This window comes from Salvelinus alpinus, chromosome 21 (genome assembly GCF_045679555.1).
Source record: "Salvelinus alpinus chromosome 21, SLU_Salpinus.1, whole genome shotgun sequence".
Taxonomy (NCBI): Eukaryota; Metazoa; Chordata; class Actinopteri; order Salmoniformes; family Salmonidae; genus Salvelinus; species Salvelinus alpinus.
The window spans coordinates 9,559,164-9,585,090 of record NC_092106.1 but is presented as its reverse complement, the minus strand read 5'-3'; the positions used below and the strand labels follow the sequence as shown (position 1 = coordinate 9,585,090).

The window sequence follows — 25,927 nt, the reverse complement described above, 5'->3', positions numbered from 1 at the left end:
TCTCAGGAGTGTAGGTTGACTGCTGAAGGTAACTTCTCTCCTCTCACTGTCCATCAGGGAAGCGCTACTGCCTGGGAGATGGAATGGGGATTCCCAGGACGGTGCTCTTCCTGTTCTTTACTTCCCTTCTTCAGCGCTTCACCTTCAGGGGCACCAAACCTCCAGAGGAAATTGACGCCAGTGTAGTATCCTACTTTCATGGTCGCCTGGCGCGCCCCTACACCTGCTATGTCAAACTCAGGACACCAAATATTTAATTGATCAAACAGCTTTTAATCTTGATGAAATTCAATGTGATTTTTTTCTGAATAAGGAAGCTCAACAGCAAAGTTGTCATGTCATTATTAATGTCCATTTTTTTGTTAGATACAAAAAAACAATAGACAAATACTGTCAGATTAAGAATAATTTAATTTAAATAACAAACACGTAAATAAAAAGTGAGTAAAAATAGTGTCCATTCATGTCACATAGTCTTATATGTGAGATTTAGTGCTGCTCTTTGTACTGTAATCTCCCGGTGATGATAACCTACTCACACAGAGTTAAATATCATTTGAGTGTCAGTGCGCCAAGTTTACCTGTTGACAGGTATATAGAACATGTGGAGTCACGTCAGAAGGTCATGTCCGTTTATGTAACACGTTCCACCTCTGCCCCAATGGACCCAATGTATTATGGGTCCAGGGTGACAGTACAGTCCTAACCCACTGCACGGTTCTAACATAGGCTTCCATTGAATCTACCTCCCTTTGACCTCAATTTACTGGATCCACTCTCTAGATCCAGGTCACGGCACCCCTGTAACACATACTAACAATGCTAACTAACATATGCTACATCTGGTCATTTTTTAATTGAAAGGTCAATGTCTGACATAAGCAGTTTTACAAACAACACAGTATTTTGTCATGTTTGCCAAAGAGATTCCAAAGGCTACGCGTGCTGTTGCCAAAGGTACATTATACTAGAAGATATTTGTGAAGTGCAATGCTCAGTTCGTGAATGCTATTTCAGTTGTGAGGATCAGCCAAGCCACTCTGGAAATTAAGATAACACACACACACACACACACACACACACACACACACACACACACACACACACACACACACACATATACCATTAGAGTAATGATCTATGCCACCAGAGGCATTGAGGCCCCTCTGTCAAGCACCAGTAATGATCCTATTAGGAATACTCCTGGTGAAAAAAATGAATGTTCATTTGTATGACATGCTGCATTTTGTTGACACAGAGATGGTGGACATGCTTGGGTAACGGGTTCCCATTTGGAGTGAATAGGAAGACAGAAAGACAAGGCTACCTCATTACTCCATTGGTATGTGTGAAGATGGGGCCTCTGTGTATGTTGGTTAGAGGAGCTATTTCAAAAGTGAAGTTGGAAATTGCCTGGTTTAATTGCCTACATTTATACAGAACCCCTGTTCAACCGGTGGGGAGCCATTAGGTGCAATGTGACCCTCAAGAAGAGACTAATTACAAACAGTAAAATGAGTTGTGGGCTCTGGATGCTCAGACAGATCCATACACACCGAGTAGTCAAGCTATATCTGGAGAAGTTAGGGTTGTGCTGTACTAGTTTTAGATTGAAACCCGTCTTTAAATAAGAGTGGGGGATTGTTAGCTGGGTTAAAATAAAGCACTTTTAGCTAAACTCATATTGGGTAATTGGTGTTTCAAAACTTCACTGAGGGTGAGATCAGTGCAAAATATTTTGTTTCTCACAGATTCCAGCACGGAGAACTGAGTTTTTGGCAACCTTACACAGATGTATGTAACGTACCAGACGTCTTCACAGAGGATGAACAGAATGGATCCTAGCTTTGCAAACATGACGTCAGACATGTAGACCTACAGCATACCATCAACACGCATGCAGCAGAATACTAAATGTGTATTTTGTGGCTGTGGTCTATCGTGTAGAGAGCCATTTCCTATTGAACCATAGTGGTTAAGCTACATGGCCGCAGGGGCGCTGGGACCTTAATCCCCAGAAGCAGAGGAGAGATTCCCTCTTGGCATGTTACGACCTGTGCTCAGCGGGATGTAAAACCTTCAGCTGGGTGGTAAGTGGTTGTGGCTAGTCTGGAAAAGCTACAAGAAAAAAACGATTTGTGGTGAGTAACAGGCTATCATAACTCACCACGAGAGATCATTTTCATCCCAGACTCCACAAACCTGTGATAAATGGAGAATATTACAGAAGGTGCCGCAGACTGCACCAAGGCCGCTGAGGGGAGGACGGATCATAATAATGGCTGGAACGGAGCAAATGGAATGGAATCAAACGCATGGAAACCATGTGTTTCATATATTTGATACCATTCCGCCTATTCCACTCCAACCATTACCATGAGCCTGTCCTCCCCAATTAAGGTGCCACCAACCTGCTGTGGCGTATAGATACAGCGCTTAAAAGACCTCTGGATTATGGTCACCTTCCATTCTGTGATAGTTTTCACTATGTTAATAGGACATTACAAATCATTCAACCCCCTTAGACAGCGCATTAAAGGAACTCCCCTTCCCCCACTGACTCCATTTGAAGAATACACCTCTTGCTAGTTATCTTCTATATAGTGCATGTGATCGAACCCTCCTTAGATGTTTCTGATTACGTGCCTGTCTTTCTCAGCCTCGAGTCATTTTGCAGGAGTCATGCCTCACACACAGCCGCCACCATGAAAGTGTTCCTGCCTTCCTTGAGGTCTATGATATTGGTATTGCGTAAGAGCGCGGTTCCTTTGCTCACTGTATTCAGCTACGACTATAAGGTTGCGATAAACGTATGGCTAGAGAGCAAGGGGCATGAGAGGTTTTCAACGGTTGGGTGAGAGGAATTCAAAACACAGCGTTGCCTAGGGAAACCATAGTGTGTGTGTGTGTGTGTGTGTGTGTGTGTGTGGCTAACTCACTGGGGAAGACAATATTGGTTTGCTCACCTCTTGCCTTTTCTAAGTCCCTCACAGAGACTTTTTCCAATACCAACATATAAAACACACTATTGTTATAATATCCATTGCACATGAAAAGACGGTCCACGGTTGGCACGTAACTTTTCCACTTTGTCCACAAGTAGAGCAAGAGGTAGAGAACAAAGAGGCTAACCCCCCAAAACAGTCAAATCTGAGCAGATAAGGGTTGGACGGTGTTCATTTCCTAATTTAAGTAGCTTTCCTCAACATCTGGGTCGATTGAGGCAATATTTCACTTGGGATGGGTCATCTTATCTGCCACTGGAAGCCTCTAGGAGTCACAACACACAGTGCAGAAAAGGCATTCTGGCAATCATCCAAAGAGTCCCGGATCATGTTCACACCATTATTAAGACATGGGTTCGACGAAAACACCAAGTAGGCCACATAGATCTGGAAGTACACAACTGAATCGGAAGCAGGTGATTGTCTGGTTCGGATTCCTTCCACTAGAAATTACAAAGGTAGCCAGCTACTCGTTAGCCCTCGTTAGCCCCCAACAGGGCCACTCAGCAGTAGCTCTCAGAGTATTTGATGGCTCCTTCTCCTCCCCCGTTGCCCAGCGGAGCTCCATCAAGGCCGTTCAGCACCTGCTTGCGGGCGGAAATGTAGCAGTAGGCCTTGCCCTTCTTGGCCCCTGGGTGGTGGTGTGGGCGCGGGTGGGCATGCGGCCCCGAGGCGGAGGCGTCCGAGGAGAGGTTGTGGATATCCTCCTGTGGACAGTCAGGCTGGCAGGGCGGGTCGTGGTGGCACTGCCCGCCGCCGGTGCCCCCCTGTGGCGTGTTGCTGCCGGTGTTGCGAAGGTCGTCCAGGACGGTCATGCCCAGCTTCCATCGCTGCCACTTCTTCTTTATCTCTGACTGCACCTGGGACAGATGGACAGAGGGAGAGATGGAGAGAGAGGGATGAACGAGGGAAAGTAATGTTTTTTTCCTGACCTTTTGATCTGGTCAGATCAAAAGACAAATTATATCAAATTTGATCATTATTCTCTTTACTCACTACTCTGTAGGCTACCTCAACCAAACTAGCCCATACCTCAACAGGAGATACATTGGACCCTTCATGTCACAGTGGCATATACACTTCTTGACTCTACACATGGCTGGGTCCCTCATTGACATCCCGTTGCCCCGTTGACGTAGGTAGTGAGCTTCTCTGTGACAGCTAACCCACAGTGACAAGGTGACATACCCAGCAGGTCACAGAAAGCGCTGGCTTCTCATAGGAACAAACAGAGACGAATGTGCCATCACCTCAGGTGTTTGCTACTGATGTTCAAGTGCACTTGTTTTGCCCTGGGCTTTGTTGAGAGCACACTTCACTTCGTTACTCACCTCTTTATTGACGAAGCAGTACAGGATGGCAACCAGGAGACCCTGCGGGAAGAGAGAGACAGGTATCAGAAGAAGAGTGATCTCTCCATTTTCCCCTTATCTAACACACACCTAACAGAAGCACCACAGAGAGAAATAACATGCAGTAACAAGAAAGAATGCCTGCACGCACGGGACACATGCATGCTCCTGCGGACGCACGCACGCACACACACACACACACACACACACACACAAATGCATAACCTATGTACCTCATCATATTACCTGGAAAGAATTGAAGAAAAGTTCAAAGAAGAGGTTGATATTTCGGAGGATGCCCTCTGTCTGTTCCTCTGACATCACGGCAAAGACAACCTCATGGATGCCCAGGAGAGGGATGAGGGTCAGAGTGGACTTAGCCAACCTGCACACACAGAGCATCCTTTACAGAGCCAAGCAAGGGCAACTATTAGAGAGGTCTGTTTGGTCCTATATGGTGAATCTCTTTCACAACAATGACATCAATGGATGGTTCACGTTTCACACAAACGCATAAAAGACAAACAAGGAAAGCCACAACTTCCACAGAGCAGGGATGATAAGTAACGGCTTCAAACAAAGCATCTTGGGAAGTCAAAAAAGCCTCCTCTTCCCATGACTCTTTGGTGGTTCAGAATCTGTGTATCAGCTGCATTTGTGCTTAGATTCCAAGCAGACTCATGTTGTCCAGTGTGCCTTGAGGCCAGGCTTAGTTCAGAGCATTAGGTATGCGACTGGTCTCCTGGATGTGGCTGGTTTCCTAAAAAAAAGTCTATGCCGTCTCAAAGGACCACGGCTCACAATCAAAGGATGGGAAGGCCCCTTTGAATACCACAGAAACATCAAAGGATTCCACAGCTCCCTTTACTCTGCATGCCACAAAGTGTTAGTAGAAGTGCAAGTCAATTTAGTGATGAATTATTGAGGTAATGGATGTCAACTGAGTTTGAAGCAAATGCCTTTAGTGTGGATAGTGTTAGGTCATCACAATGTCTTCTGACTCGCACAAGAGCAGAGTCCTTGTGTGTTCACGCCAGACGATAGTTGACAACATCGCACGGCAATGTTCCGTGAATGGAAGGGCGTTTAACAAGGTATGACATAGACAAAGTTACGTGACAAGAAACACATAGACAAGCAATGAGTTGACTAAATCAGTGTCAGAAGCTACAATACGGTGTTTGTTTTGTGTTTTTATTCTGGTTTGCTTTTATGCCATTAATGGATTAGAAGCTGCTGTATCTTTCTTACCTGAATTTATAATCTGTGTACCTCATTTGGCGCGCCTTTAATTTGGAGACAAGGATCTGTATGATCCGAATAAATATGAAAAAGTTGACCTGGAATAAAAAAAAAAATTAACATCAAACCACCCAATATTATCTTTATTGACACCAACAAGAAAATGTAACAATCTGACATCAAAAAAGGATATATATCCAAATAGGCCTGCTCTGCGGCATTTCAGTATTATATGAGAAAGGGAAACAAGGATAACTGCTACTGTTGAAGTAGGGTGAATATGTCAGAATTCCACAATAATGTGAAAAGCTAAAGTTTGAGTTCCAAAGTCAGACTGCAGCATGTTAGGGGTATTAACTGCAAAGTCCAGGTGACAGAGTGTAACTGCACGCCATATTAAGTATGAATTACTCCTTTTATTTATTTAACCTTTATTTTGACAGGGAGTCATGCTGAGACCAAAGCCTCTTTTACAGATGAGCATTGTAATTACAAAAATATACACATTAGTACAATATGAAAGGTGAAACAGAAATACAAAACACTGTCTTTTTATTTATTATGTCAAACCATGTTAGGCATTTTGTCCCGAGGGGAAATGCAAGAGTTGTGGGACAAATGGCAAGTCATATGTGAATCCTCATCTCTTCTGGCATGTTGCTTCTGATGCAAAATACCACAGAAAAAGTATATTCTCTTCCTCTCAGAGTTTCACTGAGAGATGCTAATTAAACACTCATAAGTATTAAAGGTCTAGGTCCTTATTTCTAAGTGTTACTAAGAAAATAAAAGAAACCAGGTGACATTCATTTTATCTCTTCTGGGTTTATGAGTCATCCATTAATTTTAATGTACAGTACATTCCGGAAACCAAAACATGCCCACTCAGCTTTCACGTTCGCACAATTTCCCCAGGTTTGTCACGGTCTGCTAACTTCAAAGAGACAAATCTGCAGGGGAAGCAGGGGGAGGTGTGGGGGGTGGAGGAGAGGAGCGGGGCGTTGACGAATGACTCACCCATAGGCCCCCATTGCTTTAGGGCGCACAACACAGTCGACACACATATCAACACACACTCACCAGAATGGCCAGGAGGATGGGTGTGCGGATGATCCACCAGTACGCCATGTTCTCGTTGATCTCCCAGCACCTGGGAGGAGGTGAGTCACAATCTCTCAGTCGGAATTCTGTTTCTAGTAACAGATGATGAGGAAATAAGACTGAATGGAAATGAGAGGGACTCACCGTGCGTTCTCATACAGGTACCGCACTATAATCCAGGGGACCACAAATAACACTGGGGTTCCTACACACAGTGTCATAAACCCATACATTACTGTCAGGAAACAGCATTTATATAATTTATCATATGTGTGTGTGTGTCCATCTGTATGTGTGAGTGTGCGTGTGTATCCACCCCAGCCGATGAAGAGGTATCCACAGAAGTAGCTGTTCTCAGAGAAGACCATGAGCACCAGCAGGTTGTGAAGGTACAGGCCTTCCACCAGCAGCCAGTAGTAGTTAGCGCCCACGCAGTACTGCATCAGCACCTGGGCCACACGGCAGCCAGAGAGAGCCTGGGGGCAAAGGTCAGGGGAAGAGGTCAAAGATGGCTGTCTAAAGTACGAATGATGAATTGAGTCTGTAAACTGTTCGTTTGTGTGTGTGTGTGTATTTCTGTAACCTGCATTAGTGTGTATAGCCTTTAGTTCCCGACCTGATCACTGAGGACGTTGGACACGTCTCTGTTGTCTCTGAACTCGGGGGTGTCCCTGGTGAGAACAGCATCTCTGGTGAGGATGGATATGGCTCGCAGGATGAAGGACGCAAACAGATTGGTGTGGATATAGTTCCTGGTGCACCTTAGTTTCCTAGGGTACAACACTTGACATTGAGATGACTGTATCACAAAATTCTTTCCAGCATCATGTATATGTCATATACAGATGTAGGGTCTTAATTTGATCACGCTTTTGTTACTGCGAATTGTCCTGCACAGCAGGAAATGCAAACTTGTAGTGTATCCAAGGTTCTAAAGTTTGTAATTTACACTTTAAAATGTCAGAATTTGCAGTAACAAAAAATATCCATTAATTACAATCCACATAATAATTCAAATTTCCTGTTGCTGAAGGGTTAGTTTCCTACTACTGTATGATTTACATTTGCCTAATTCACATCAGAAGACTAGAAGTGAATCCATTGCCGTGTCCAAACAAACAGTCCCATAGAGTCAAATCCTGACATATTAAGATGTACTGTATGCTGTTTATGACTGTGGTCAGAGCCAGTATTTACCTGAAGATGAGCAGTATGATGAGGGCCAGGGAAAGGCTGGCCAGGGACAGAGAGTAGCCCACAGTGTACATCACCCGGAAGTAGGCCAAGATCACCATCTGGTTCTCCTGTGGACACACAAAGACCTGCACTCAAATCCCAAGTAGACGAGGGAACAACATGACCCTGTTTTCACCTATAACTCTCTGACTCTCTTATGGATGTGCTGTACTGAATGAATGCCCTGTCCTTTTAGTAGAGTGCAAACAGAGACACAGATACAGACGAAGTAGATGCACTGACCGCAAGAAGTCCTCTTGTCTTGTTGCCTATGCCTTGGAAAATGCTCATGAATGCTTTAATGACGTTCAGTACACTAATAAGCTCCTGTTAAAAATATGTGACACTCCATTATTGTATACTCTAGGCTTATGAATCTCACAGATTAGAACACGTGAGTGTAACTGGTGTCAAACAATGGTGAAGTGGAGCGTAAACGCACATTTACCCACCTATCATGGAAAAATGCATTGGAAATATAGGGAGCGTTATTTTATTCACGGCGAATGGCCGTGAACGGTGATCAACGTTTACCCACCTATTTTTCTTATCATCAGAAGGTCTGGCTGCAGACTGGAGTACATTTCAGTTGTGGGGCCAATGAGGCAAAGCAGCGTTGCATCATCGGTTGCCAGCAACAACATAACCCCTAGGTGACGTCTGTCTCCCTCTTCATAAAGAGAGGACTGTGTGTCTTTCAGAGCTCACCCCTCACACTCTGTAGCCCTGGCAGATCTATAACCCTGTATGTAATACCGACTAAGTAATGAGATCTTTTATATTTACGTAGTAAACGGGCCATTTCATTACTGAGCTCGTAATGGAGTGCAGCACTAGATGTGATATTAAGAGAGGGTAAGGAGGACGCGAGTTGAGCATGCTGATAGGGATGAGTGGAAGTCAACATTAGGGCACAGCAACGGCTGCTGCTGCTGCTAGCCCACCTCAACAGTCATAAGCAATCAGAGCACTCTAGCATTATCGTAAAAGTCCCCTACAGGTGGTTTCCCATTGGAGTACCTACTCTATTAATCCTTGCTATTTGAATGGCTATTCATTAGTTTACTTCTCAAAACATCTGTCAGTACTTGGAGGGTCTCCTAAGACTACTGGTGTAGTTTTCTAAAAGTCACATTCAGTAATTAAAAGCATTAACCCTTTGAAAGTCTACTGTCCTACTCTTAGCAACGCATGTTATTATGTGCTCTGAGAGGAGGGTCTACTTCAGGAATGGTGCATGATGGGTATTACCTGTGCCACCTGCTGGTTATTGTCTGCGTTGCACTGGGAGTGGTCCCTCCAGGTGCTACTGGTGTTGTTAATGGCCCATTGGCCATCAGGCCCACACTCCCGCAACACATATCCATTACGAACTGCACAGACACGAGGAGGGAGAGATAAAGGAAGAAGGCAAACAGATGAGACATATTCAATTCTGCACATAGACATTAAAACCAGCAGATAGTGATAGCGCTGACGTCATCTACGTATTCCCGATGGCGCATGAAGCCGGAACTACTTGAATTTTAAGCACGCCATATCGCTGAATGGCACCACAAAATTGTTAAGGATCATGGTGAAAGTGGCAATAACTAGCTAAGGATCATGGTTAATGTAGTCGTTTTCATCCTGACTGAGCGTTGACCGGGAGCCTCCTAATATGCCTGCCGGCCCGTGATTGGTCTGTGTCAGCACATGGTCATGTGTGACGACAATGTAGTAGTCAGAATGAATCACTATTTAATTTAATATCTCGATTTGTAGTGGCCTTTAAAATAATTCACAATGGGGATCGAACTTGATCATAACAAACTAATTTTAGAGGCCAAAATAGTCTGAACATTTTAGCTGGGGCCATTCTGGCGATCGTAATTTACATAGGCTTTTTAGGGCAGACCAGGGGCCTCATTTATAGACTGTGTGTATGTACAAAATATAGCCCAAAATGTGTGTGCGCAGGTTTTCACGCAAAAGTAGGCATTTATTTAAAAAAAATACTTGACATGAGAATGTGTTCACTTTCCCGCAAACTTTAGACCATGCAAAAGCACATTTGCTAGTGGTTGAGATATTGTATGGCAAGCTGGCAAGTAAGTGTTTTGTGCAAATGAGGGATGTGATGAAAAGCTTATTAATAAAAAAACTAAAAACAGGAAAACATATTAACAAGAATGCAACATTTTCCATTAGTGAGAAGAGCGAAAATCTGTTAGATTTGTTTTGTAAAAAACAATTTGACATAGGAATCTTATAACTAGACATAGAAATATCTTCCCTATTTTCATAACCATTGCAGAATATATTCCTCACTTTTCTGTCCGTGATAGGTTCATATTACCAAAGGAGCCATACAACAATTACCATGTGCATCTCTCATTTAATTGGACCTAGTAGCCATGTAAATAGGCTATATGTATTTCAAGATTTGCAATAGCATAGGCAGCGCAGTTTATAATACAGAATTTAGGCTACAGTCGAATTTAACAGCCGATCGTTTACATTGAAGTAGGCCTACAGTATGAATCAAGTTTCACATTTTAATTGTCACTTGCACAAGTACAGTGAAATGCCTTTCTTGCATGCTCTTTCCTAACAATACAGTAATGCATATCAGTAGTACTATAATAAAAAAAAAAGCCAAATAGAACAAAAGTACACGAGAAATAGAACTGTAAGTACTGTAATTTAAAAAATGTAGTAGCCCTACCAATGTTTCAGAATGGGTGGGCAGTCCATCGTATTTAGGTTGGGGGAAAAGTCGATATAAAACATTGTTGAAATCAAATGTTCTGCTGACAGGTCCATGACAATTTGCCATTGTTTTCACGTTCAGAAACGGACACAGTCCTGTTCCAGGCACAGCATAAATCACTGCTAAAGATTAAAACGTTTTGCCAACACAGTAAATAGGCTGGTAGTTTATGTAAAATATTTGACAGGGTAGGTTACAGTATTGCTGTGCGATAGGAGCGCGACATCATTGCTTATTTAATCTCAGGGTCTATACCAAGGCAGGACAACCAAAAACCCAATAATCTATTGATAAACTATTAAACAGCAACGTGTCTCTTGTATGCCATGGTGTAATTCCAATAGTTCCAAATTATACAGCAAATCAATGGCGTTATTGTCACCATAAAAGGTTAAGCGTTTTCCAGGCGAATTTTTTATGCTCGTTCACGTATCTACAGTTTTACGACAGGGCTGATTTATAATGGGAGACATGCGTACGTATGGCGTGCGTCAAGTTTATAAATCTCAATATTTTTGTACGTGCGCAGATTTACAGAAATGGCGCACGGTTAGAAATAAGGCCCCAGGGCTTTTGCCCCCTCTAGGTTTCTACGCAGTAGCCGAATAGCAGAGCTTGTGATTTCACGCACCAGACCAGACACCGGGGGCCTGATTCTGCACGGCTTTAGATAGAAACGGTGTTAGCATTAACCTCCTAGCTGGAAGTTGGATGAAACAGAATCTCATTTGTTCTACCAAACCATAAAGCACTAACCAATGCCACACCAGTACCTTGGTTGTACCAGGGGAGGTACCACGGGCAGGGCACTTTAACGGTGGTGTTGGGGATGCCCTCCGGCCAGCAGGCGTACATGTCAAACATGCGGCCGCAGAATAAGCCTGGGGGTAGAAGTAAGTATATAAGCAGTAAGCAGACCCTGAATCCCTAAGATTTTGTCTTAAACTAAGTAGGATAGAGAATGTTTATTGTTTGGATGAAGACCACCTGGGAAAACAGTAGTAATGATGCCCTGCAATGGATCCAGTCCTTTGGGTCAGACATTAAGTCGAAGCCTTTCTCATGGTACTTAGTCTAAGAATTGGGTAGATTCTGTGGACTCTGAAATATATATTTGTTTGAGGGAAAGGAGAGGGGTGATGAAGCTCCTGTTTTTTTTTTTTAATTGTGAAGCCAAAGGCATATTTCCACTGTCTACACAATAACGTTTTAGATGTTATTCTATTCTATTGGTAAACCCACAATCAGGTGTGCCTGATTAGGACATAGGACAGGTGTATGTCTTTGAGTCTTACCTGGGGGTGTGGGGTCCGTGCTCATTCTCAGCAGGCACTCGCTCCTGTATTTGTTCCATTCCTCCACTGTGTGCTTCACCGACTTCGTTGACACAAGCTGCCGGTCACAAATCACAAGATGGAGGGTCAGGGGTCAACCCCAGTGGGTTCTTCTGGGTAAGCCCCACAATACCTAACTGCAGTGGGCCTGATTGGGTGTAAAATCTGACTGGATATAAAACACAAATTCCTTGGCTTACTGTAGTGGTGTAACTTAAATTCTCCATAAAAGCTGACACATCCACTAAAACCAGCTGCATCGATTGAGGATGCAAAGCACATTGCACTGCTGTTCAGATCAGCTTCCCAGCACTCTGATTGTGTTCTATATAGCACACTGAGACCATTATGACCTGCAGTGATTCAGAACAGTGAATCATCTTCACATGACTTACATTTCATAACAGCTCCTAAGGATAATCCAACAAACGAACGACGGCAGCGTCTAATGACCTGACACACTTCTACGGATGGATTGAAGGTGGAAAGTAATGTTAAGCACAATCACTACTGCCGTAATGAGCAGAAACAAAGTCAAAAGTGCCTACCACAGTTCTGCACAGGACAGACAGGATGAGGAGGAGGATGGCAGGGGTCTTCATCACTTAGAGGAGTGCCAGGGCCACTCATCATCTCAGGGCTACTGGGTGTTGTTCACCCAGGGGGGCCAGAACCAGGCCATGCCTCAGACCTCCACCCCATAGCCCACACCCTGCAAAACAACACACACAGTCAGTTAGACCTACTGTATACAGTACAGAACAATCACACAATATGGGTTTGGGTTACAATTCTTATCACCTATTACGCTAAGACAAGCGTGTGGTCCACAATGGGCATAGGATTTGGCATTTGATTGGGGAAAGGAAGTCAAAACGTTGGCCAATTAGACCATGTAGCTGATTAGAGCACTAGAGGTTTCAGCCCTCTATTTCCCAATGACACAGTGACAACAAGACACCCATTTTGTTGCTACTGTAGTGTAGGCTAATTTCTGGCTTTCTCTGTGAGCATGACACTAATGGGGACACTTCGTTACTTGGGACTGGATTGGAGACAAGGGCATGCGTCATTAGACAAATGGGAGCACAATTTGAGCATCGATGTCATGTCCACACCCACGTCTCCCAAAGACTTCTCAATGAAACCTAACCAGAGTGCTATCTGACAATCTGATGGGAGAGCCAATCATTGTAATGTTGTAAACATCTACATAAAGAAGCCCAGAGACATGTACTGTATTTGGAGAGGACCTTGAGGTTTCTGCATTAGGATGCATTTGCATGACACTACAACATTCTATGGCAGCCATGTTTGCACCCCATTATCATTACATGGGGAATATTTAAACAAGTAAGGGATAATTAACACGGGGCTACTGAAGTAGCTAGCAAGTTTACTAGATATCTACAGTAGGTGCCTTGGTAACCATACATACAGACTTGCTAGTTTAGCTAACCAAACCATCAGTCCTAGCTTGCTATCATACACTGTATACCGTGCGTTATAGGGAAATAATCCTCACTCTGGAATGCCCTTCAAGCTAATCAGCAATGAGTATTCAACAATGCCATGGTATAATGTTATATAACTGAATATCTAAAAATTAAAACAATATTCAGAATTCAAAAAGTTGGCCTAACTCTCTAAATATAGCTCTGAAGAAGCCGCATGCCTGTATCCAGAGACAAAGTGTTCTGTTAAATCATGTATGACCGGGTTGCAGTCAATTATTCATAGTTTTGTGTGGGGGGTGTTGTGCTAAACAGTGTAAGAACCTGTGATTTCTCTTTAAAAAATACAAACACTGAACATAACATATTGTTCCCATTGTCCCTGCTATGTTACTTAAAGAGCTGGAACACATTGGTCTATACAGCAACTCCCTCAATGTACATACTGTACTGTGATAACGTCATTGTTTGTGCTTTTGAGGTTGTGCTTTTAGGACCATGCTTCATGCACGCAGAGGATCCAATGAAAGTGTTGTAATCAAATCAACTAATCTAATCCATTTTTACAAGGAGTCCTTTATGACGGGTCATTTTCTTCTGTACAAGGAATTTGGAAATTGTATGCATAACATCAGTCACATTGACAAGATGTATTTTTCTCTGAATTCAATTCTTCTCTTGCTAATGCTCTCATGGTTTGAAAAACGTTCTAAGCCTACAAAGATAACCCCAACTGTGTACATTTATCGAACATGACATGTTTAAGTTTTAGGCCAGAAAAGAGTTGAGGGGGACCCAGCAGGTGTCTCTATGTTGTTCCTCTGTACAAAAGAAAATCCAGTAAGTCTGCAGTCAAACACTGTAGCATACACACAACATCAAGAGTAGCTACTCAAAACACAGATTGTGATCCACAGTACACTGTCGGTACTTTATTCCTTCGCAAACTATGAGCAGCCATTTCAAAACACCCCGAAAAGCTTTGACTTCACTTCAGAAGAACGCTCTGAAAATAACAATTAAGATCCAAAGCTGGAGATGCCATTGGATAGCCATTGGATTAACTTGTTTGGTAACTCCTGAACAAGCACACTAACTGTGAGGGTTTTCTTGACCAATGAAGGTATTAGACTAAAACCAAGAACCGACATATAACAGCGTGATAGGTCATTATTACCATGTCATCTCATCGTGATAAACACATCTTTGTTTAAGTCAACATGTCAGCCAAGCTACTGAACCCTAATCCAACCCTTACAGGTACTATGGCCGCACAAAACAGAAAAGGAAGTTCCGCATTATCCAACAGACAATACTTTACATCGTAACACACAGTGGCGACCCGGCAGAGCCCCACATTGTTTGCTAAATAAATAAAGAATATATCTTTTTTGGGGGGGGGGGGGGGGGCAGCTCCAAAATGTAGGTGTTTCAGCCTAGCTCAGTGCTTTCTGTGATGGTGGTGCAGGCCAGCAGAAAATAGGAGCATTGCACCGTGATTGGCTCAGTGTTCTGTCACTCAAGGCTCAAGGTCATTGGCCATAGATAAAATGATGTCAAATCACGTTATATCTACAGTAGCTTTGATTGGACTGATCATGTCAACATAATACTTTCAAAATCTTAGCTAGCAGTCATCATCATGAATCAAGTAGACAATCTACTGGCAAATCATTTTTAATCCTTGTCATATGAAGAGAAATAATGAAGATAAATTATAGATCAAACGTATCGGTGCTCATCGGCCATTGGATATAAACATTACTGTCACGCCCTGACCATAGTTTGCGTTGTATGTTTCTATGTTTTGTTTGGTCAGGGTGTGATCTGAGTGGGCATTCTATGTTGTATGTCTAGTTTGTCTGTTTCTATGTGTTTGGCCTGATATCGTTCTCAATCAGAGGCAGGTGTTAGTTGTTGTCTCTGATTGGGAACCATATTTAGGTAGCCTGTTTTGTATTGTGGGTTGTGGGTGATTGTTCCTGTTCGTGTGTTCCTGTGTTTAGTGTTCACTATTTCGGGACTGTTGCGTCTTCGTTTATTTTGTCAGTTTATTGTTTTTGAAAGTATTCTAATAAATATGAATACTCACCACGCTGCGTATTGGTCCGATATCTCCTACTCCTCCTCAGACGAGGAGGACAAAGAACGTGACAATTACACAATAAGTTGGAAATCGCAAATTCAACAATAAATTGTTTGGAAGGAATTGGTGACAGTGGCTAACTGCAAGCATTGCAACTGGGAAGTCGGGAATAAACCCGCTCAGACAGGGAAAATAAGTTTTGAACGGTCATCCAACTCGGAATTGTAAATCTTTCTCTTTCTTTGATGACAAAATTTGCCCACGAAGGACCGCCGTGCCACCTTCCTGTTCAAGTGAGCACATCACAACAAGGTGAGTCCAAAAATGTCTTATACTGTATGCTGCTGCATAAGTGATGTAATATGCCAGGGAGATATATATACTGTAGCTAAGAAAGTAATACTAAGTGTATGTTGTGTAGTAAGCTGTTAGTAGCCCATGTGCCTCACCCTAATAATTTGGTCTATTTTCACTTCTTAATTTCACCTAACGTTACTGTTCTGCAGTGCACATGTAGCCTATAAACTGTTTTTGAGAAATGTCATCATCTAATATTGTAAGAGCTTTCATTGTCTGCTTAAATGCCCCCTTTATTTATCCTACGGTTCTCACTTGGTGTACTTGATGTTCTGCATTCTGTTGCTGTACATTTCAAAAGTGCTGAACACATAGTTATATTGACTATGTCCGTCTTAGCTCGCTCATTAAATTAATGTCCTAATCGAAATTACGGAATGTCTCTTATCCGCTCATCGTTCCCTTATGCCATAGTTTGTACATCTCAAATGTCAGTATAAACCACATTTGTTTAAGCAAGTCAGCCATATCAGCTGTTTTAAAAAAGGCAGGAAACGAGGCTGAATGAACTGTTTCGCTGCCAGACAAGGCTCCGCTGATAGCCAGGTGTAGCGGTGGTAAGGATTCACTCCATTGGTGCTGAAAAGAAAGTTATGCTGTTGGGACAGCTTTATGTAGAAGGTAACAGTTTGTGGGCATCGCTTGTCGCCGTTATAGTGCAATTAATGTATTGTTTAGTGTTGTGTTGTGGCTTTGCTGGCATGCATCTAAAACATTTATTTTGAGTTTGCCTCACCAAGATTTACATGATAAAATTGCCACTGGTAACATATGAGGAAATTATCGCACGTCTGCTGGGTGACAGCCTGCTCGTTATGTGGTGGGGGATATTTGCACATTAATGAATCCTAATTAAAACCCAACTCGTTAGTGAGGCCTCGGGCCTCGGGCAATTCCAGTGTACCATGGTGAATAAAACATGACTTTTTATGAGAGTTCACATTCTGCCAGAATATTCAGGATTTAATTATCTCATTATTGGAATTGGTCTCACAAAACATCCAAGATTCTACCGTTGAAGCTGCTGAGGTTTTAGGCAAACAATTACAGCATTATCATCTCAAAAATACATATTTTCTGTAGGGTCTCAGTGGAATGTACAGCTACAGTATGCACATAGACTGTAGCTATACAAAGAGCTAGCCTACACATGTATACTCTGCAAAGAAAGTGAAAAGATAATTGAAATCCAGGCATGAGTTGGGAGTAATGATAACCTGCCTCAATGCCAGTCATACCTGGCAGGAAACCACTCAAACTCAAACCCATCTGACGCCAGAGTGTAGACAGGTAAGAGGCAGCATCATGAGACAACCTGGGCTGCCATAACAGGTTTGGACAACGTTTGTGAGACGTGAGCAATAGGGAGAAAGCCAACATAGCAAGGATGACTTACTCAATATCAAGAAAGGAATTACTTCTCAAAAACCAAGCTACGGTACAGACACTCGTGGTAACATGTGATTTTCAAAAAGTGATAGAATCTAGAGTATTTTATATCATTAGTGGCATGTTTATCATGCCTCTTTTCATGAGGTGTTATACGCTTGCAATGTTTTGACATATCTGTGTAGGTTTAATCCATCCCTGTACTGTGTCGGCAGTGACAAGTCTGGCCTATTGAAGGAACACACATACGCTTCCATCCACCAGATGAAGTGGTGAGTGAAATGTCCTCCGTTTAAGGTCCCTTCAAACATTGGCTCAGGTTTTCCCTGGCGACACGCTTTGAAGGAGACAACGGATCCTATTCCCGTGTCCTTGGCAAACCTCTGTCAACCCTGCTAGAGCCAGGTGTAATGATAAAAGGCTTAGACTAGAACGCAACAAAAATAATCTGCAAAGGCTGTTGTGAAACATCTGGCTTACCTTTAAAGAGATCCAAAGCTCTGACTGACAGTTCACTGCAAAGAGTGAATCATGCACTCAGTGATTTGGAATCTGGTGGGCAATATTACATCAGAATGGAGCAATTTTCAGGGATAGTGTTATTTTTAAACACAAATGACATCTTCATGACATATTTGAGGGAAAACACACAGGGCGTCTATGACTAGATCCATTAGAGGAAAATTCAAAAAAGAACATCGCTTTGGGGCAGAATGGCGCTTCGCCTGGAATCAAATAGACACAAATATAAGCAGGTGAAGAGATGTTGAAGAAAGCCGTAAAATGGGACTGTCAGGTGGAGTAATATTCACCAATGACAGCCTGGAGAATTGGCTGATATAGTGTCTATAGTGGACAGATCTAGACGGTTATTTATTTAATGTATTTCAGGTCTACTTAACATGGCAATGACCTCATGTATCAATGCCAGCCCTGTGATATAGAGTAGAGTCACAGTCTTTTGAGGATGAAAACAAGGGAAGACCAGGGTATAAGGATATGTGGTCAGTTGTGTTATCTAAACTGCGCCACAGTTTTTCAGTTGTTTTTTTCCCCTATTTCCCAAAGTTTCTACAATACAGTTAATCTTGTGTCCATGGAAGCTGGCATCTTTCACCGACAGTAATAGGAAGCACATGAGCCAGGGGTTGGTTGCGTATAACTTGCAGTAGAGGGACTGTCTCTTACCAGTTCTGTCACAGTTTTTCTGTCCTCAAAGGCAGATATGCTTTTAAAACAGGGTGGATGGCGTGTGACCCTCTCCATCATGGTCAAACGGGAAACGGTTTGGGCAGGAGGTATAAGAGGATCAGAGCTAGGCTACTGGGTCTCCTTAACACCAGGGCTATTTCAGGCCAGTCCAGTGGCCCTTGTGGCCCCTCCAACTCATTGTCTGTGACTAAGGTAATAACACTTACCAAGGTCTGGAAGCACGGCAGCGTCAAACGGGGAAAGATTAGAACTGGAGATTTGAGCTTGTGTGCATAACTAGGGGAAAGACGGGTGGGACCTGATCTGATCGGTTTCAGACAGACAGAGGCCGTCTAGCTACGGCAAGCTGGTGCAAGCCAGCACAACCCACTGCTCCCTTTACACTGCTGTAGACACAGGAAGCGGGGAATAATTCAACCTCCTCTATGCATCAGCACTTTGACATGTAGCCAGCATATTTCAAACATGAAATGTGTGGTGCATGGATGATGGAATCTACAGCGATAAAACGGATGAATGCCTTTTCAAATTCAGATTCAGTACTATAGCCTGCAAGAGAAGAGGAGAGGAATTGTTGTTGAATTCCTGCTGCTGTAGTATCTCTGAGGCAGATCAGAGCTCTGATGAGCAGTGGAAGGTTACAAGAAGCTGTGGACCCATTGGCCCCTCTCCCTGTGTGACATCCATTTCTTTCAATCATCTTGTTGTGTAGAAAAGGGGAGGGAGGGATTGGGGGGGGATCTACATAGTAAACACTGAATGATTTTTACTTCAGAGAGAGAGCTGTCATTTCCACATGGCACTGTTTGCGCACAGATACCGGTATACTGTATGGCAAAGTACACAGAAATGGGCAAAGACATGCATGCAGATACGCACACGCACGCACCCACCCACACAATAAAGATAAAACACAATGTCTAACATCTCATAATTTGGGCAGGTGTTTTGGGGCACTTTTGAAGCATTGTGCTTTTACTGGTATTTCCAGCATTGTCCACTAGTATTGCTGCAGGTATGAAATCCTAGGAAACATTCAGTAACGGTTAAGGTGTTGGCATGATAGTTACTGGACCTGGGTTCGAGTTCTGGTTGGGACTACCCCTGGAATTTGCTCCAATATACCTCCATGGTTGGTTTTATTGACTCTCCACTTTAACTGCCCCAAATTGACCTATTTTTTTGCGACATCTTCTGAGTCCATTGGAGAGGATCAGCTTGAGCAAATTGAGAAGTAGAATCACTGATCTACAAATAGTATTAACCGGACAAATAATAGGTTACGTGCGATTAAGATTCGCAGAGCTACGCCTCCTCTGGCTTAGGCAATCCCCCCACCGAACACACACGCACAACCAGACATTGATTAACTGATTGTGTCAATTACAGAACGTTTCCTAGGATTTCTTACCTGCAGCAACACTAGTGGACAATGCTGGAAATACCGGTAAAAGCACAGTGCCTCGGGCCTCCCGAGTGGCGCAGCGGTCTAAGGCACTGCATCATAGTGCTAGAGGTGTCACCACAGACCCGGGTTCGATCCCAGGCTGTGTTGCAGCCGGCTGCGACCGGGAGACCCATGAGGCGGCACAGAATTGACCCAGCGTTGTGAGGGTTTGGCCAGCCGGGATGTCCTTGTCCCATTGCGCTCTAGCAACTCCTGTGGCGGGCCACGCGCATGGACACGGTCGCCTAGTGTACGGTGTTTCCTCCGACACATTGGTGCTTCCGGGTTAAGCGAGCAGTGTGTCAAGAAGCAGTGCGGTTTGGCAGGGTTGTGTTTCTGGGGATGCATGGCTCTCGACCATCGCCTCTCCTGAGTCCCTATGGGAGTTGCAGTGATGGGACAAGACTGTAATTACCAATTGGATATCGCAAAAGGGGTAAATAATCATCTTGGCCCTAATTATGAGATGTCAAATATTGTGTTTTATCATTATTGTGTGTATGCATACATAATAGATTGAGGTTACATCATATTATTGTTCTGATAAATCATGATACAACCCAATGCCAAAGAGGAAAGGGTGATTCAATTACAATTTCAACCACACTGGGGGAGCATCGATGGCAATACACCAGAGGTTGTAGGTCTACAGAGAACCGGACTATGATACACAGATTCCTCTCTGTCTGCTTTCATAAAACATATCTCAACACAAAGTTCACCAGGGCTGATAACATTCCAAGAGAATGTATACAAAGAATTGGGGAGGACGGGCTCATGGTAACTACTGGAGCGGAATTAGTGGGACGGTATCAAATACATCAAACACATGGTTTCCATGTGTTTGATGCCATTCCATTTCTCCATTCCAGACATTATTATGAGCCGTCCTCCCCTCAGCAGCCTACACTGGTATGGATGAAAGAGAACTTCCTCCAGATGAACAGTAGCAAGACTGCGGTTATGCTTATTGGGACACCCAAGCAGGTCGCCAGTGCTGGAAACATCTGCCCTACAATCAGCGGCCAGGCTATCCACCTGTCTTCTGTCATCTCCAACTTAGAAGTCAGTTCGTTTTGTTCGTAAAACCTACCAGCATTTTCCCCCTTGCTCCTGTCTTGTCTAAGTTCCTGTTTTCTAGTTTTTCCCGGCTTTGACTATTCTCCCTGCCCTGACCCTGCCTGCTTGCAGTCCTGCACCTTTGCCCCATTACTCTGCATTACCGGCCTCTGCCTGACCTGACCCGGAGCCTGCCTGCCGTCCTGTACCTTTGCCCCTGTTGTTGTAATAAACATTGTTACTTCGATACAGTCTGCATCTGGGTCTTACCTTGAAATGTGATAATAATGATAAAACAAACAATAGCAATGTCTGACATCTCATAACAGATAGGTTACATTAGGATCTTTCCCTGATAAATCACGAGGTAACCACAATGCCAAATAAAAGAGGAAGGCATCATTCAATTCCCATGTTTATTTTTCTCTGTCCTGAAGGCTTGATGATAGACAGACGTTTCCTCATAAGTGGGCCTTAGTCCTTTTAATTAGTACTCAAACACATGACATGGCAGCCATGACTTGGCAAGACAGTCAATCAATCATTAGGCAGACATTCCCTGGGAGTAACTTAGGCTGTAGAAACCATAGATCAGTACATTCAAAGGTGAAATATGGAGGACTGAGTAAACATGACGAGAAATGTTTCCCCATAAATGCAATAGCCTACCTACTGTGAACAGAACAAACAGAACTTCACCTACTCTGTCAAGACCAAAGACTCATAGCAAAGAAGAATCGAACATGAACAATTGGTGCGGCAAGAAAAGAGGCAGTGAGAGACACAGTACATTCACGAGAACTCTGTAGCTTCTAAACACAAGCTTGGACTACTGGAGCCTTGTGTGTTCCTTCACATCCCAATATCGTCCTTAATAGGGTAAAGAGATTCAGAGCTCATATTTGCACTAATACCTCAGATTCCCTCTCTACACGACGCAGATAAGAAAAGCTCTATGCGCCGTTTGCCTTCAGCCCGGCTGCAGCAGGGCTATGCCTTGGCACATCCTCAATAGAGGAGGATTAGAAACAAACCAAAACCCTCAGGCCATTTAGAAGTCTACCTAAGTTAGAGGGTGAAGGAAAAGAGGGGATAACTGTTCGTGGGGTTCCCATGTACTGTAGAAGTGCCAACAGAAAGACCTGCAACAATAGCATTCCAGTTAAGGTATTCCCTTCAAATCGAGACGCGAACGTTCCATAGTGAATAACAGGATTGGGTGTTTAAAGCGAGCTTTTCAGTTTTTGTTGTTGTCTGTTGTCTTATTGTTTTTGTTGATGTCTATACCGGGTGTTGCCTCATAAGATGGTCATAGATGCTTTATGTATGCTTATCTGACTGAACGTTGGTGTTACTGGCCTTTATCCTGCTATGATCAACTGTCTGTACAACTTAGGGACTCCATAGACTTCAGCCAATTGATGCTGACCTCATTGACCAAATTTGATTTGTTGTACCTGAGGTCTTGATCAGATCATGGGTATGACTGAATGAAAGGTTATACTGCATGCGTAATTTAAATCAGGAAAAGTAATCAACTAACCACCGACAACATGCTTGTGTTGTTTACTTGTATTTTCAAGACGGCAAACAAGATAAAAAGGAAATCTCCCTCTGAGACTTTTCCCCGTCTTGATGTCGGTACATAAACCCTATTCATTACGGAAAATCACAAACAGAATCATTGAAAACATGTTTGGAAGATCATTGATATTATTCAAGGACAGGTACATTTTATAATCTTCAAAAGCAGAAAACCTTGAACAAGCATTGACCATACTCCCTAGATTTTACGTGTACATTTTTTAATACATTCTATTAAATGAAATAAGAAATATTGGAATTTTGGCTCACAAATAGGTCAGGACTCAGGACACAATAAGGCAGTAGAAGAATGAAAATATATTTCATCCAGGTGCCATAGGGCAATGCCACACACACACATACACACAATTTACTTTGTACTTCAGATAACACTATTTTATTTGCTCAAGACATCTATTTTGTGTCTGTCTACACTTAATCCGGGGGATTCTCTTTAAAGAAGTTGCAAGCCACTGATGTTTATTTACTTTTATTTTATTTATGTTTTACCCCTTTTTCTCTCCAATTACGTGATGTCTAATTGGTAGTTACAGTCTTGTCTCATCACTGCAACTCCCGTATGGACTCGGGAGAGGCAAAGGTCGAGAGCCACGCATCCTCCGAAACACGACCCCGCCAAGCTGCACTGCTTCTTGACACACTGCTCGCTTAACCCAGAAGCCAGCCGCACCAATGTGTCATCGGGAAACATCTTACAGCTGGATGACCAAAGTCAGCGTGCATGCGCCCGGCCGCCACAAGGAGTCGCTAGAGCGCGATGGGACAAGGACATCCCAGTCGGCCAAACCCTCGCCTAACCCAGACGACGTTGGGCCTGTTGTGCGTCGCCTCATGATCGAATCCGGATCGGTAGTGACGCCTCTAGCACTCGGGAGGCCCCGAAGCCACTGATGTTTACCAAGCCAACCAAAGCATTACAGTAATGTACTCATGGACTCCTTGTAAAGTATAGGAGCTGTGGCATATCCCCCAGCAACCAGATGCCCCTGCTGGTATGAAATTCCTTTGCTCTAAACCGGGAACCCCTTGACACCACATTCATGGAGCGCCTGATGTCACAACCCTGTCATTCTGAGTGGTGTCAGGTGCGTGGGCCATTGACAGACACACGGCACAACTGTTTGTGCCTCTAACAGAGGAGCACACAGAGCCATTAGGTGCCAGCCCAATTAACACTGACACCCCCGACAGAAAGAGCTCTCATTTTACATAACAGGACTGTTACTACAAATGGCTTCCGTGATCCTCTCTCTCAGAGAGAGAAAGACAGAGAGAGTGTGTTTGAGAGAGACGGGTATGGAGAGTCAGTATATGTGTATGTGATTTGCTCAGTTGATGTTTGTCTGTGTAGCCTGTGGTGATCTCTGTGAATATGAATACATCAAGATGTCCAAGTACCGTAAAAATATGTGTATATGCGCTGCATGTAACAACTTTCTGACAGCACCTGCTACCAAAGACGAAGCAATGAGCCATGCTGAACTGTTACCCAGTGCTTTCTTCTCACATGTTCAAAAAGTAAAAGTACTATCATCTTGCTTGCATGCTTTACACGTAAGAGGCATTGGTAGTGAGGTGATTGTGTTTGGGGATGATGTTAAGGAAACAGCACTGGTCTAAATAATAATGAACAGTACTGTATGTTACAGCATGACAATGGAAGCCAAGGTTTGTGTTGCATAAACCCCCTACCGCTAACAGGAGGGTGGAGAGCAGAGGTTGAAGGAAAACACATGTAACAGTCCATCAATACTATCATTCAGCCAAATCTGTGATTGCCTATCAGCAATGTACTGTACTGGACACTTTACTTTGAAATAACATCTCTAAACATAAATCATAGTGATCATAACAACTAATCTAATCAAAATGATGCAAGTCAGTGCACAGTTGTCTTTTGTCAGGAATTCATCATTGCCTCTTGAAGAAGAATTCACCTGTAGATTTCTTGCAGCTACTTGCTATAACAACTTGGATAAATGTAAAATAATTAACTCTTATTTTAAAAAAATGTTACGATGTCATGTGTTCAATAACCTCTGAACACACCTCAAACCTCAACAAAAAAGCAATAACGTTTTATTTGCTTTCCCGTAAAACGCCCCGGAGGTTTCCGTTCTTTGTTGGTTCAAAGATCTTCTCCACATTCAAAGCTTGTTTACCACGCCACACAAATAATTGTACAGTCTATGACAGCAAATAGGTAAAACCACACTCGGGCCTCAAACCAAAGACATTTCAGCTTTTTGTCCAACCAATACATTTAAAACGGTTGACCAAGTGATAAAATGACACCAGACTAGCGCCTTCCAATCATTCTGCACTAGTGCTGTCAATAGCAAAGTCATGGGTAGGGAGCGCTAGTTGTGCGCAAGGCACAGAGATGAAGCCTACCCGCAGCCGGCATGCACAACCATGATTTGTTATTTCCAACGTATCAATTTACGACCACTTATCATAATCTTGATGTGACAACAAGCCTACTGGCGTTTGAAAACCTGTCATTTTGAAAATGAAACAAACATGTAACCATCCCATATCAGATAAATAGGCCTAATGGAAAGGAAAACGAAAAACCCTAATAAGAAAACGAATAACATGTAGCAATATAAAATATTAAGTGTAACATATACAATATAAAGTCTACTCTAATAATATATATATCACTAGGCCTACTACTACTACTACTAATAAGAATAATATAGCCTACAATTTATAATACATTTTCACTGTGATAATGATCAATATATTTTGTAATTAGGTCGAATATCAATTCTTCCAGGCGCAAGTCTGCTTTCTGATCATGTTAAATAGCATTGCATAATCCTGGACGCCTGAATTCCCCGAATTGTAATCATGTTACACATAATTGGGCAAATGATGCACAATTCTTAGCAAGTGGCTTTATGTGCCTCACACTGAGCTAAACCACTTAAAAATAACAATATTTTTAGACAACTCTTGCTCAAAAAGTATCTCACGCATTTCTTTATCAATGCAGACTACAAAGTTGCCAATGCAATAGAGACCATTAATAAATACTATCACTGAGATTAATACTGAAAGCAGAATCTTACCGTTCGGGGAATCATTTTTCAGTTAATTGTCTAGATCCCGTGTGCAAGTGAAATGGCCTTTAAACGCCAAATATAGAGCGTATTTCAAAATTACAGGTTTGTAGCGGAATCCATAAAGTTTGTAGGACAGAGGCGCCTCCACCCGTAGCACTGCGATACATGTGAAGCGTAAAATCACTCTGCAGGGAATTGAACCAAATTAGCATCCGGCCTGCCCAC

General features: G+C 43.0%; 2 protein-coding genes across 3 annotated transcripts in view; one reads left to right on the top strand and one right to left on the bottom strand.

Annotated features, from left to right (window-relative positions):
* The window catches only part of LOC139547764 (cytochrome P450 2M1-like), a 4,827-nt gene extending 4,498 nt beyond the window's left edge, over window positions 1–329 (top strand). The window contains exon 9 of the mRNA XM_071356828.1: window positions 58–329. Within this exon, the coding sequence (XP_071212929.1) occupies window positions 58–257 (200 nt within the window). The 3' untranslated portion in view covers window positions 258–329. The remainder of the gene's footprint in view (window positions 1–57) is intronic.
* Window positions 135–25,927, bottom strand: LOC139547763 (glucagon receptor-like). Of its 2 annotated transcripts, XM_071356827.1 has the most exons (14): window positions 25,709–25,927; window positions 12,571–12,734; window positions 11,984–12,080; window positions 11,462–11,569; window positions 9,188–9,309; window positions 7,898–8,004; window positions 7,317–7,470; window positions 7,017–7,176; window positions 6,845–6,905; window positions 6,680–6,749; window positions 5,609–5,697; window positions 4,604–4,742; window positions 4,337–4,378; window positions 135–3,865 (listed from the first exon to the last, which is right to left on the bottom strand). In XM_071356827.1, exons 2-14 carry the CDS (start codon window positions 12,622–12,624, stop codon window positions 3,509–3,511), a joined length of 1,560 nt encoding a protein of 519 aa, XP_071212928.1. In that variant the 5' UTR covers window positions 12,625–12,734; window positions 25,709–25,927; the 3' UTR covers window positions 135–3,508. The 2 variants fall into 2 exon arrangements, with proteins under 2 accessions (XP_071212928.1, XP_071212927.1); XM_071356826.1 differs by having other exon boundaries at window positions 6,845–7,176.